Genomic DNA, 15,283 nt, shown 5'->3' with positions numbered 1-15,283 from the left:
TTGTCTAACCTATTTTTATGTTACCCAAGTAATAGCTTGTATATCCTTTTACTCATGTACGAGTTAATTGCTCTACCCTATTGTATTACTACTACTACTACAACTTATGTCACTACTACTACTACTTGTACCACTAGTATTGCACCTCACTCTGAGCCTATATATACCCTCTGTGTCCATGTACTGCTTGTAACGGCTTGACAAAGCTCCTGGAGAGCGAAACTTTGCCACAATAAAATGTCACATTAGTTGCACTTGTGTCCTTTTACTTTACACATTATATGCTGCCAGAGCAAATGTCATTATTGTTTCAACCCTCAGTCACTTCCCAGCAAACCCACAAGTGGGGAGAAAGTGTTAGATGATGTTTCATCCCAGCCTCAACCATTACCACTTCATAATGAGACACTTGTGCAGCATTTTGGAATCATTATTGTGGAAACGTTTTGCCAGCCAGCGTCTTCTTCGGTCCATTACAGTGGAAGATGAGGAGGAGTTTGAGATAATCGATCCCTGAGTCTGGAGTCCATGTGTTCACTCCATCAGTCTTGATGGGCTGAGAGATCTTGAGGTTAATGAAGAGCTTGGAAGAAGCAATCACAAATTACTTAGTTTTAATATCTCCAAGTTAAGGTCTCAATTTTCTCTCAGTATTTATGTTAGTAGAATTACCGACAATATGTTAAGTAAAAGAACACAAGTGCAACTAATGCAACATTTTATTGTGGCAACATTTCGCTCTCCAGGAGCTTTGTTAAGCCTGACGAAGCTCTGCAGACTATGTGAGGCTAAGTAATTACTTGAGGAGTGTAGACTGAGGTAACCTGACTAGGGACTTGTCATGAAGGAGCCTTGTGGTAATCATTGCCAATATAACATTTTCCAAAGCAATGTACCAGTTGGTCAAGCTGTATATATTCCTAATAGAGAAATAAGATCAAACATAAATGACCCTAAATGTATAAGCAATATATTCAAACATCTTTTGGGTGAAAAAGGCATTTACAGTGGCCCGGTGGCCTGGTGGCTAAAGCTCCCGCTTCACACATGGAGGGCGCGGGTTCGATTCCCGGCGGGTGGAAACATTTCGACACGTTTCCTTACACTATTGTCCTGTTCACCTAGCAGCAAATAGGTACCTGGGTGTTAGTCGACTGGTGTGGGCCGCATCCTGGGGGACAAGATTGAGGACCCCAATGGAAATTAAGTTAGACAGTCCTCGATGATGCACTGATTATCTTGGGTTATCCTGGGTGGCTAACCCTCCGGGGTTAAAAATCCGAACAAAATCTTATCTTACAAGCGAATAAAAAAAAGAGGTGAGGAGTCACTTTATTGAACAAATATTCACTTTATGAGAAAAGTAATTAAAGGAATAAGGAAAGCTAAAAGAAAATATGAAATTAAAGTTGTGATGGAGCCAAAGACCAATATCAGAGGTTTCTTTCAGTTTTTTATTTTTTTTTATTATTAACACACTGGCCAATTCCCACCAAGGCAGGGTGGCCCGAAAAAGGAAAACTTTCACCATCGTTCATTCCATCACTGTCTTGCCAGAGGGGTGCTTTACACTACAGTTTATAAAACTGCAACATTAACACCCCTCCTTCAGAGTGCAGACACTGTACTTCCCATCTCCAGGACTCAAGTCCGGCCTGCCGGTTTCCCTGAATCCCTTCATAAATGTTACTTTGCTCACACTCCAACAGCACGTCAAGTATTAAAAACCATTTGTCTCCATTCACTCCTATCAAACACGCTCACGCATGCCTGCTGGAAATCCAAGCCCCTCGCACACAAAACTTCCTTTACCCCCTCCCTCCAACCTTTCCTAGGCCTACCCCTACCCTGCCTTCCTTCCACTACAGATTGATACACTCTTGAAGTCCTTCTATTTCGTTCCATTCTCTCTATATGTCCGAACCACTTCAACAACCCTTCCTCAGCCCTCTGGACAACAGTTTTGGCAATCCCGCACCTCCTCATAACTTCCAAACTACGAATTCTCTGCATTATATTTACACCACACATGGCCCTCAGACATGACATCTCCACTGCCTCCAGCCTCCTCCTCGCTGCAACATTCATCACCCATACTTCACACCCATATAAGAGCGTTGGTAAAACTATACTCTCATACATTCCCCTCTTTGCCTCCAAGGACAAAGTTCTCTGTCTCCACAGACTCCTAAGTGCACTGCTCACCCTTTTCCCCTCATCAATTCTATGATTCACCTCATCTTTCATAGACCCATCCGCTGACACGTCCACTCCCAAATATCTGAATACGTTCACCTCCTCCATACTCTCTCCCTCGAATCTGATATCCAATCTTTCATCACCTAATCATTTTGTTATCCTCATAACCTTACTCTTTCCTGCATTCACTTCTAATTTTCTTCTTTTACACACCCTACCAAATTCATCCACCAACCTCTGCAACTTCTCTTCAGAATCTCCCAAGAGCACAGTGTCATCAGCAAAAAGCAACTGTGACAACTCCCACTTTATGTGTGATTTTTTATCTTTTACCTCCACGCCTCTTGCCAAGACCCTTGCATTTACTTCTCTTACAACCCCATCTATAAATATATTGAACAACCACGGTGACATCACACATCCTTGTCTAAGGCCTGCTTTTACTGGGAAATAATCTCCCTCTTTCCTACATACTCTAACTTGAGCCTCACTATCCTCGTAAAAACTCTTCACTGCTTTCAGTAACCTACCTCCTATACCATACACCTGCAACATCTGCCACATTGCCCCTCTATCCACCCTGGCATACTCCTTTTCCAAATCCATAAATGCCACAAAAACCTCTTTAGCCTTATCTAAATACTGTTCACTTATATGTCTCACTGTAAACACTTGGTCTACACACCCCCTACCTTTCCTAAAGCCTCCTTGTTCATCTGCTATCCTATTCTCCGTCTTACTCTTAATTCTTTCAATAATAACTCTGCCATGCACTTTACCAGGTATACTCAACAGACTTATCCCCCTATAATTTTTGCACTCTCTTTTGTCCCCTTTGCCTTTATACAAAGGAACTATGCATGCTCTCTGCCAATCCCTAGGTACCTTACCCTGTTCCATACATTTATTAAATAATAGCACCAACTACTCCAAAACTATATACCCACCTGCTTTTAACATTTCTATCTTTATCCCATCAATCCCAGCTGCCTTACCCCCTTTCATTTTATCTACTGCCTCACGAACTTCCCCCACACTCACAACTGGCTCTTCCTCACTCCTACAAGATGTTATTCCTCCTTGCCCTATACACGAAATCACAGCTTCCCTATCTTCATCAACATTTAACAATTCCTCAAAATATTCCCTCCATCTTCCCAATACCTCTAACTCTCCATTTAGCATCTCTCCTCTCCTATTTTTAACTGACAAATCCATCTGTTCTCTAGGCTTCCTTAACTTGTTAATCTCACTGCAAAACTTTTTCTTATTTTCAATAAAATTTGTTGACAACATCTCCCACTCTCTCATTTGCTCTCGTTTTACATTGCTTCACCACTCTCTTCACCTCTCTCTCTTTCTCTATATACTCTTTCTTCCTTGCATCACTTCTACTTTGTAAAAACTTCTCATATGCTAACTTTTTCTCCCTTACTACTCTCTTTACATCATCATTCCACCAATCGCTCCTCTTCCCTCCTGCACCCACTTTCCTGTAACCACAAACTTCTGTTGAACATTCTAAAACTACATTTTTAAACCTACCCCATACATCTTCGACCCCATTGCCTATGCTCTCATTAGCCCATCTATCCTCCAATAGTTGGAGGTGTGTGGGAATAACGTTGGGAAAAAGATACGCCCATATGTAAGTAGACCTATCTCAGAGCAGATGAATCACGGAGGCTGTGGCATACGCCACAGCCTCTGCTCTGAGACTCATCTGTAAAACCCATCATTTGTGGTCAGAGTGGTGGCCTATGTTAACCTCACTATGGTGTATAGAAATATACCTAGTTTGATAAATCTTATTAGAGCTAGCTTGCCCAGTGGTTAGCACACTGGCCTGTGAGTTCTAGTACTCACCACAGGTTCAAACCACACCCGTTCCGTGATTTGTTTACAGTCGTTTCGTTACGATTTCTTGAGTTATTTGCAAGAAATTTGAATTACATTATATTGCCATAAAGGTTAAATATGATGTACTTAACACCATTGTTACTTTTGCAGGCATGCCAAGGATAATGGGTATCGATCATGGATAGTGAACAGCCGCATCAGGAGTTGGTGAAATGTGTGGTTGTGGGCGACACAGCTGTGGGCAAGACCCGACTCATCTGTGCTCGTGCCTGCAACAAGAAATTCTCTCTCTCTCAGCTGCTCAACACACATGTGCCAACAGTTTTTGCCATAGACCAATACAGGATATACAAGGAGGTTAGTACAGAACAAACTGGTGATTCCTGGCTACCCCCATCCTCATCCCTATTATTTGTGAGTTGCAGTCCTGTAGCTTATGTTGGTCCAGTGGTAAGGCCTATTGTTTACTTGACTCACGAAATCATAATGACATGATTGCAAACAAACCATACCATCGGTGGGATTAGAACCCGTGATCAGAAAGTCACAAAACTAGACCAACGCTGGCCCAGTGGCTAATGCGTCGGTCTGGAGCTTTGTGACTCTCTGATTGCGGGTTCTAACCCCACCTGTCGTATGGTTTCTATTGTTTACCTGTGATAATCCAAAAGATTACCACAATACCAGTATGTGAATCCTGTCTTATATCAGTGTTCAGAATGTTACACAAAATTACTCATGTCGGATGACCTTGACTGCTCTGTATTAGAGCAATATTTAGAGCAATACAGTGGACCCCCGCATAACGATTACCTCCGAATGCGACCAATTATGTAAGTGTATTTATGTAAGTGTGTTTGTACGTGTATGTTTGGGGGTGTGAAATGGACTAATCTACTTCACAATATTCCTTATGGGAACAAATTCGGTCAGTACTGGCACCTGAACATACTTCTGGAGTGAAAAAATATCATTAACCGGGGGTCCACTGTATTTAGAGCAATATTTAGAACAATATTTAGAACAATATTTAGTGTAATATTTAGAGTAATATGGCATGTTTGTGTGCATATACAAATTTATAAAATTAGGCCCTATTACATATCTTGTAATAACTGTTGAGTTTCTTCTCAAATAGATTTTACTGTCAAAGTGGCTAGTTTGTTGTGTATCGCATGTCTATCCTGCTCAGGCTGGCACATGATCATATGGATACACAAAAGACCTAGTAACTAGGCCTCAGAGGAGTTAATATTTTGTAAAGGCAGTTCATTTTATATTGGTATCAGTCAGTTTATATAATTTAATGCAAGTTTACATGTCTCTTAATTCTACATAATATAAATTGTCTATAAAACATTTGCTGTGTTAAAATAAGATACAAAAATGAAAATTTCCTGTAGAAATTGAGCTGCAGAAAATTTGAGGTAAATGGTTTGAAAACTGGACAATTAATTTCTGTGAGAGGGTCGTGGTGACAAACATTAAATATCTCACACCAACACTTATTACTCTAGGCCTCAATAAGGCCTATCATCATGGCCTATGAGAGGGGATGGGGGTTCAGTCGGTACATTGGTTCGGGGCCCAGCTGTTAATCTCTGAAGAAGCTCCATAACCATAGACATTTTATTTTCATTTTTCATTTGATTTTTTTTTTGGGTAATTTCAAATATTTTTAGTTAATTTGCAAAAATAATTACATAAAATTCACTTAGATTGAGGCCCCTCAGTCTGCCCCCAGGGGCCCCAAAAGAGTCATGTTCCAACTTGAAAAATTTCTCTTGGCGGCCCTGCTTATCATGCACTTTTACATTAAATGCAAAGTCTCCATCCACCCGTATTCACATACCTTTGATGACTTTCGAGAGTTTTTCTACTCTACAGCTTGGCCCTGGGTCAGGCTTGCTCAACCAGGCTGTTCCTGCCAGCAACCAGCTGGCAGAGATATTTGTAGAGTTTCCTCTTGAAGACTTCTACACATGTTCCAGCATTATTTCTGATATCTTCAGATAAGATATTAAAAATTCTGGGACCAGAGATGTTGATTTCCTTTTTCTTGGCTATGATGGAAGATATGGTTGTACGGGATTTGTTATGCATCCTGGCCAGTTCGCCCACATGTATGCCACTTTCATATTGTTCAATGATGTTTTTCTTAAATTCAATCGTATTTTTCACCTTCTTTACCAAAGGCTTGGCACTAGGAGCTTTCTTTGGAGCCATGGTAGCTTATTTAGTACTTGCAAGCACTAAAATGAATGGATTATGAAATATTTTGTATGAACATGTGAGGGGACCATTGCTCACCGGTAAACAATGGCACACTGGCTGGGGAGGACAACGCGGCTCAGAGCCGTGAGTATGCGTCCAGGACGAAAAACGATTAGCGAGTTTACAGACCATTTGCGAGCCAATGTTTAGACAAAATAACACGACTATTTCCGAAATGGACGACTTTCAGGCCGGACAATTATTGAGGGACCACTGTATATATTGAGGATTACCTCCGACCCACGTTTGTACGTATGTTTGGGGGTCTGAAATGGACTAATCTACTTCACAATATTTCTTATAACAAATTCGGTCAGTACTGGCACCTGAACATACTTCTGGAGTGAAAAAATATCGTTAACCGGGGGTCCACTGTACAGTGGACCCCCGGTTAACGATATTTTTTCGCTCCAAAAGTATATTCAGGTGCCAGTACTGACCGAATTTGTTCCCATAAGGAATATTGTGAAGTAGATTAGTCCATTTCAGACCCCCAAACATACACGTACAAACGCACTTACATAAATACACTTACATAATTGGTCGCATTCGGAGGTGATCGTTATGCGGGGGTCCACTGTGTATATATATATATATATATATATATATATATATATATATATATATATATATATATATATATATATATATATATATATATATATATATATATATATATATATATATATATATATATATATATATATATATATATATATATATATATATATATATATATATATATATATATATACATATATATATATATATATATATATATATATATATATATATATATATATATATATATATATATATATATATATATATATATATATATATATGCAAAACAACCACTCTGAAAGAATAAGAAATTCCAAGCGCTTTCGTGACTACTCATAGTTCCTTGATAATGTGAATAGTCACGAAAGCGCTTGGAATTTCTTATTCTTTCAGAGTGGTTGTTTTGCATATTCTGAAATCACCTGTTTACTGTGATCTTATTGCATATATATATATATATATATATATATATATATATATATATATATATATATATATATATATATATATATATATATATATATATATATATATATGTCGTGCCGAATAGGCAGAACTTGTGATCTTGGCTTAAATAGCAACGCTCATTGTAGTGATACTGGTCCTGTGGGGAGCAGCAGCAGGATAATACTGCACCACCTCTAGGGGCCCTTAACAACAACAACAGTTTGGTGTGTGTCATGGGCACCAACACATGGTGTGTGATTCTCTCCTACTTTATCCATTTATAAGCGATGCAGATTACATGGTGAGTTTAAATATGTGGCCTGTAGTTATAACTTTTCTCTTGACATATGCAAGACATCACCATCCCTGTAGAAGCCATTATTAGATGTACTAGTCATTATATTTTGTTGTTGCGGAAGTACTATGAAGATTCTATGTTCAATAAAGCCTAGAGATAAGGCCTGTGTTTCTATCACAACAATTTATTGAACATAGAATCTTGGGCTACCTGGTGGTGATCCTGCGCTAGACTACATCACAACATGGAGCGTTTACTGAAACCTGAGAGGCTAGACTGTGACCCCAGCTTATCAACGGCTGCTCAGGAATGGAAGCACTGGTTTAAGACTTTCGAAAACTTCTTGGGAGCCCTTCCTAAAGAAGATCTAGATAAACTAAGTCTGCTCATCAATTTTGTGTCACCTAAGATATATGAGGCTATTTCTGAGTGTAATACCTACGAAGATGCTATCAAAACCCTCAAGTCTCAGTATATTAAACCTACAAATGAAATCTTTGCACGCTATCGCCTTGCAACTCGCCGCCAGCAGATTGATGAGTCCTTAGAGGAATACTTTCAAGCACTGAAAATTTTAGGTAAGGACTGTCACTTCCAAGCAGTGACAGCTGCTCAGTATTGTGAAGAGTCCATCAGGGATGCTTTTATCAGTGGCCTGCAATCACCAATAATAAGGCAGCGTTTATTGGAGAATAAAACTCTCGACTTAGCCGCTGCCTTTGACCAGGCAAGAGCTCTAGATTCAGCCCAGAAGAATTCTGAAGTATACAGTACCACTCAGCCTTCTCGAGTGGTAAGTGCTGCAATTCCTGACCAAGACTCTAGCAATGAAGTTACTGTGGAACCTGCCTCAGTGACAGCAGCAGCAGGTACGGTGTGTTTCTTTTGTGGTTTTTCAAGACATCCACGTCCAAAGTGTCCTGCTCGTGAAGCAATGTGCCATAAATGCCACAAGAAAGGTCACTTTGCTAAAGTATGTTGTGCTAATGCATCAACAAGAGCTAGTGCCTCCACACATTCCAGTGATCATGCGACTCTAGCAACAGTGACTTCTGCGGCTACTCCAAATTCACTGTCAAAGGCAGTTGTGAAAGTATTCATCAAAGGAACAGAAGTAGATGGTCTTATTGATAGTGGCAGCTCAGAGAGTTTCATCAACCTTGACTTAGTTAAACGGCTCTCCTTGACTCTACATCACTCATCAGGTACCGTTTCCATGGCATCAACATCTCTCTCTATTCAGACCTTAGGGTTTTGTAAGGTAAATCTCAGAGTTAATGGAAAGGATTATCAAGATGTACATTTAGCTATTCTGCCACAACTGTGCTCTGATGTTATCCTTGGTCAGGACTTTCAGAAGCTGCATGGTAGTGTCACCTTAACATATGGAGGTGAACTGCCTCCTCTTGTTGTCTGTGGACTTAGCACTTTAAGGGTAGACCCACCAAAGCTGTTTGCAAATCTTACCGCGGATTGCCATCCTATATCAGCTAAGTCACGCCGCTGTTCTTATGAGGATCGGATGTTCATTGAGAAAGAAACTCAGAGGCTGCTGAAGGAGGGTATTATAGAACCGAGTGATTCCCCTTGGCGTGCACAGGTTGTTGTTGTTAAAGATGGTTATAGGAAACGGAGACTGGCTATCGATTACTCTGAGACAATCAACAAATTTACACTTCTTTATGGGTACCCTCTACCTCGAATTGACGATACAGTGAACAAAATTGCTCAGTACTACGTGTTTAGTACAATTGATCTGCAGAGTGCCTATCATCAAGTCCCTATAAGGAATGAAGATAAACCATACACAGCGTTTCAGGCTAGTGATGGCCTGTATCAGTTTACCAGAGTCCCTTTTGGAGTCACCAATGGGGTAGCCTGCTTCCAACGAATTATGGATTCACTCATTCAGGAAGAGCAACTCATGGGAACCTACGCGTATTTAGATAATGTTACCATTTGTGGCAAGACCCAGGAGGAACATGATGCAAACCTTGATAAGTTTTTGGAAGCCGCCAAGAAGAAAAATATCAGTTACAATGAGGAAAAGTGCACTTTTTCAACTAAAAGGCTTAGCATCCTTGGTTATGTAGTGGAAGGAGGTTCAATATTCCCAGACCCTGAACGACTACGACCTCTATGGGAACTTCCAATGCCTCAAGACAAAAAGTCACTCTGAAGAACTCTTGGTCTCTTTGCTTATTACTCACAATGGATCTACAACTATTCAAGTAAAGTCCGCCCATTGAGTGCTACCACATTTCCTGTGACAAAGGAAGCAGAAGCCGCTTTCCATACTCTCAAACAGGACATTGAAAACTCAGTAGTTCAAGCCATTGATGAGTCCCTACCATTCGAAGTGGAAACGGATGCATCTGACATTGCCATTGCTGCAGTCTTATCTCAGGCAGGACGACCAGTAGCCTTCTTTTCAAGAACTTTTCAAGGATCAGAGAAATGTTATGCTGCTGTAGAAAAGGAAGCCCAGGCCATCATAGAAGCAGTTCGCCACTGGAGGCATTATTTAACTGGTAGACATTTCACCATAAGGACTGACCAACGGTCCGTGATGTATATGTTCGACAAGAGGCACAAAAGTAGGATAAAGAATGACAAGATATTACGCTGGAGGATGGAACTATCGTGTTATGACTTTGATATTCTGTACCGACCGGGTCAAGAGAACATCTCACCTGATGCATTCTCTAGGTCCCACTGTGGAGCAGCATGTCATGATTTGCAATCACTCTCAGCTCTCCACAAGGCTTTGTGTCACCCAGGAGTTACACGCCTGTACCATTTTGTCAAATCAAAGAACATGCCCTACTCAGTGGAAGATGTGCGACAAGTGATCAGAGCATGCAGAGTATGTGCAGAGTGCAAGCCAAACTTTCATCAGCCAGAGAAGACTCATCTCATAAAATCCACCCAGCCTTTCGAAAGATTGAATATAGATTTCAAAGGATCTCTACCAAGCACAAATCAGAATAGGTATTTCCTTAACATAGTAGATGAATATTCAAGGTTTCCCTTTGTATTCCCCTGTGCAAATATGGCTGCTTCAACTGTTATTAGTTGTCTTTCACAGTTGTTCTCTATTTTTGGTATGCCAGCTTATATCCATTCAGACAGGGGATCCTCGTTCATGAGTAACGAACTTCAGGAGTTTTTGGCTAGCAAAGGTATTGCCTGCAGCAGAACAACAAGCTACAACCCTCAAGGCAATGGTCAAGTGGAGCGGTTCAATGGTACTACATGTATATGGAAGGCAGTTACAATGACATTAAAGTCGCGCAATCTACCTGTTCAACACTGGCAAACTGTCCTACCTGATGCTCTTCACTCTATTAGATCACTGCTGTGCACAGCTACTAATGCAACCTCTCATGAAAGACTCCTCAACTATTCACGTCGTTCCTCTACGGGAGCCTCCGTGCCCACTTGGTTATGTCATCCTGGACCCGTTCTCCTGAAGAGTCACCGTAGGATGAACAAGACGGATCCTTTAGTGGAAGAGGTAGAGCTCCTGCAAGCTAATCCACATTACGCCCACATTCGCTACCAAAATGGTGAAGAGACTACAGTATCTACAAGACATTTAGCCCCAGTTGAAATCCCTATTAGTGTGGAATCTCAAGATACACCAATAGATGTGAAAGATGCTTCGTTTTCTCCTGGAAAGCCCCTTGAGACTACCCCTATGGAAATAGAGGATTCTGCTCCAGCAGTTAATCAAACCCCGCTGGAAAATATCGAACCTGGTGAAGAGGCTCAAGGGCTACGAAGGTCGGGACGTGTACGTCGCCCACCTAACAGTTTGGGAGATTACTGTCTCTGATATTTTAGAAGGGGGAGATTGTAGTGATACTGGTCCTGTGGGGAGCAGCAGCAGGATAATACTGCACCACCTCTAGGGGCCCTTAACAACAACAACAGTTTGGTGTGTGTCATGGGCACCAACACATGGTGTGTGATTCTCTCCTACTTTATCCATTTATAAGCGATGCAGATTACATGGTGAGTTTAAATATGTGGCCTGTAGTTATAACTTTTCTCTTGACATATGCAAGACATCACCATCCCTGTAGAAGCCATTATTAGATGTACTAGTCATTATATTTTGTTGTTGCAGAAGTACTATGAAGATTCTATGTTCAATAAAGCCTAGAGATAAGGCCTGTGTTTCTATCACAACACTCATCTTGCCATATAGGACAAGTGAAAATTTGTGTATGCAATAATTTCGCCAAAATCATTCTGAACCTAACGAAAAAAATATATTTCATTGTGTTTGTTTAGTATTAAATTATTGTAAACAAATCTAAAATATATTTAGTTGGGTTAGGCTAAAATAAATTGTTCTTGTTATAATAAGGTTAGGTAAGATTTCTAAGAGTCTTTTGGTGCAAAATTAAAAAATTTTACATTTACATTAATGGAAAAAATATATCGTTAAACGTATAAGAGAAAATTTTAGAAAGGACTTAATTTTAAATGAGTTCTTGCTAATTGACCAGTTTTACATATTAGGCACGACATATATACATATATACATATACATATATATATATATATGTATATATATATATATGTATATATATATATATATATATATATATATGTCGTAGGTAGTAGGTAGTAGGTTGGTAGACAGCAACCACCCAGGGAAGTACTACCGTCCTGCCAGATGACTGTGAAACAAAAACCTGTAACTGTTTTGCATGATGGTAGGATTGCTGGTTTCTTTTTCTGTCTCATAAACACGCTAGATAACAGGGATATCTTGCTACTCCTACTTACACTTTGGTCACACTTCACAGACACGCACATGCATATATATATACATACATCTAGGTTTTTCTCCTTTTTCTAAATAGCTCTTGTTCTTCTTTATTTCTTCTGTTGTCCATGGGGAAGTGGAAAAGAATCTTTCCTCCGTAAGCCATGCGTGTCGTATGAGGCGACTAAAATGCCGGGAGCAATGGGCTAGTAACCCCTTCTCCTGTAGACATTTACTAAAAAAGAGAAGAAGAAAAACTTTATAAAACTGGGGTGCTTAAATGTGCGTGGATGTAGTGCGGATGACAAGAAACAGATGATTGCTGATGTTATGAATGAAAAGAAGTTGGATGTCCTGGCCCTAAGCGAAACAAAGCTGAAGGGGGTAGGAGAGTTTCAGTGGGGGGAAATAAATGGGATTAAATCTGGAGTATCTGAGAGAGTTAGAGCAAAGGAAGGGGTAGCAGTAATGTTAAATGATCAGTTATGGAAGGAGAAAAGAGAATATGAATGTGTAAATTCAAGAATTATGTGGATTAAAGTAAAGGTTGGATGCGAGAAGTGGGTCATAATAAGCGTGTATGCACCTGGAGAAGAGAGGAATGCAGAGGAGAGAGAGAGATTTTGGGAGATGTTAAGTGAATGTATAGGAGCCTTTGAACCAAGTGAGAGAGTAATTGTGGTAGGGGACCTGAATGCTAAAGTAGGAGAAACTTTTAGAGAGGGTGTGGTAGGTAAGTTTGGGGTGCCAGGTGTAAATGATAATGGGAGCCCTTTGATTGAACTTTGTATAGAAAGGGGTTTAGTTATAGGTAATACATATTTTAAGAAAAAGAGGATAAATAAGTATACAAGATATGATGTAGGGTGAAATGACAGTAGTTTGTTGGATTATGTATTGGTAGATAAAAGACTGTTGAGTAGACTTCAGGATGTACATGTTTATAGAGGGGCCACAGATATATCAGATCACTTTCTAGTTATAGCTACACTGAGAGTAAAAGGTAGATGGGATACAAGGAGAATAGAAGCATCAGGGAAGAGAGAGGTGAAGGTTTATAAACTAAAAGAGGAGGCAGTTAGGGTAAGATATAAACAGCTATTGGAGGATAGATGGGCTAATGAGAGCATAGGCAATGGGGTCGAAGAAGTATAGGGTAGGTTTAAAAATGTAGTGTTAGAGTGTTCAGCAGAAGTTTGTGGTTACAGGAAAGTGGGTGCAGGAGGGAAGAGGAGCGATTGGTGGAATGATGATGTAAAGAGAGTAGTAAGGGAGAAAAAGTTAGCATATGATAAGTTTTTACAAAGTAGAAGTGATGCAAGGAGGGAAGAGTATATGGAGAAAAAGAGAGAGGTTAAGAGAGTGGTGAAGCAATGTAAAAAGAGAGCAAATGAGAGAGTGGGTGAGATGTTATCAACAAATTTTGTTGAAAATAAGAAAAAGTTTTGGAGTGAGATTAACAAGTTAAGAAAGCCTAGAGAACAAATGGATTTGTCAGTTAAAAATACGAGAGGAGAGTTATTAAATGGAGAGTTAGAGGTATTGGGAAGATGGAGGGAATATTTTGAGGAATTGTTAAATGTTGATGAAGATAGGGAAGCTGTGATTTCGTGTATAGGGAAAGGAGGAATAACATCTTGTAGGAGTGAGGAAGAGCCAGTTGTGAGTGTGGGGGAAGTTCGTGAGGCAGTAGGTAAAATGAAAGGGGGTAAGGCAGCCGGGATTGATGGGATAAAGATAGAAATGTTAAAAGCAGGTGGGGATATAGTTTTGGAGTGGTTGGTGCAATTATTTAATAAATGTATAGAAGAGGGTAAGGTACCTAGGGATTGGCAGAGAGCATGCATAGTTCCTTTGTATAAAGGGAAAGGGGATAAAAGAGAGTGCAAAAATTATAGGGGGATAAGTCTGTTGAGTATACCTGGTAAAGTGTATGGTAGAGTTATAATTGAAAGAATTAAGAGTAAGACGGAGAATAGGATAGCAGATGAACAAGGAGGCTTTAGGAAAGGTAGGGGGTGTATGGACCAGGTGTTTACAGTGAAACATATAAGTGAACAGTATTTAGATAAGGCTAAAGAGGTCTTTGTGGCATTTATGGATTTGGAAAAGGCGTATGACAGGGTGGATAGGGGGGCAATGTGGCAGATGTTGCAAGTGTATGGTGTAGGAGGTAGGTTACTGAAAGCAGTGAAGAGTTTTTACGAGGATAGGAGGATAGTGAGGCTCAAGTTAGAGTATGTAGGAAAGAGGGAAATTTTTTCCCAGTAAAAGTAGGCCTTAGACAAGGATGTGTGATGTCACCGTGGTTGTTTAATATATTTATAGATGGGGTTGTAAGAGAAGTAAATGCGAGGGTCTTGGCAAGAGGCGTGGAGTTAAAAGATAAAGAATCACACACAAAGTGGGAGTTGTCACAGCTGCTCTTTGCTGATGACACTGTGCTCTTGGGAGATTCTGAAGAGAAGTTGCAGAGATTGGTGGATGAATTTGGTAGGGTGTGCAAAAGAAGAAAATTAAAGGTGAATACAGGAAAGAGTAAGGTTATGAGGATAACAAAAAGATTAGGTGATGAAAGATTGAATATCAGATTGGAGGGAGAGAGTATGGAGGAGGTGAACGTATTCAGATATTTGGGAGTGGACGTGTCAGCGGATGGGTCTATGAAAGATGAGGTGAATCATAGAATTGATGAGGGAAAAAGAGTGAGTGGTGCACTTAGGAGTCTGTGAAGACAAAGAACTTTGTCCTTGGAGGCAAAGAGGGGAATGTATGAGAGTATAGTTTTACCAACGCTCTTATATGGGTGTGAAGCGTGGGTGATGAATGTTGCAGCGAGGAGAAGGCTGGAGGCAGTGGAG

General features: G+C 40.1%; 1 protein-coding gene across 1 annotated transcript in view; it reads left to right on the top strand.

The window, feature by feature from the left end:
- The first annotated feature begins 4,204 nt into the window (after positions 1–4,204).
- LOC128697924 (rho-related BTB domain-containing protein 1-like) overlaps positions 4,205–15,283 on the top strand; it is a 71,435-nt gene continuing 60,356 nt past the window's right edge. The window contains exon 1 of the mRNA XM_070099532.1: positions 4,205–4,416. Coding sequence (XP_069955633.1) covers positions 4,237–4,416 — 180 coding nt within the window. The 5' untranslated portion in view covers positions 4,205–4,236. The remainder of the gene's footprint in view (positions 4,417–15,283) is intronic.

This window comes from Cherax quadricarinatus, chromosome 68, assembly GCF_038502225.1.
Source record: "Cherax quadricarinatus isolate ZL_2023a chromosome 68, ASM3850222v1, whole genome shotgun sequence".
In the NCBI taxonomy this organism is placed as follows: Eukaryota; Metazoa; Arthropoda; class Malacostraca; order Decapoda; family Parastacidae; genus Cherax; species Cherax quadricarinatus.
This window is presented reverse-complemented; position numbering and strand designations above follow the sequence as displayed.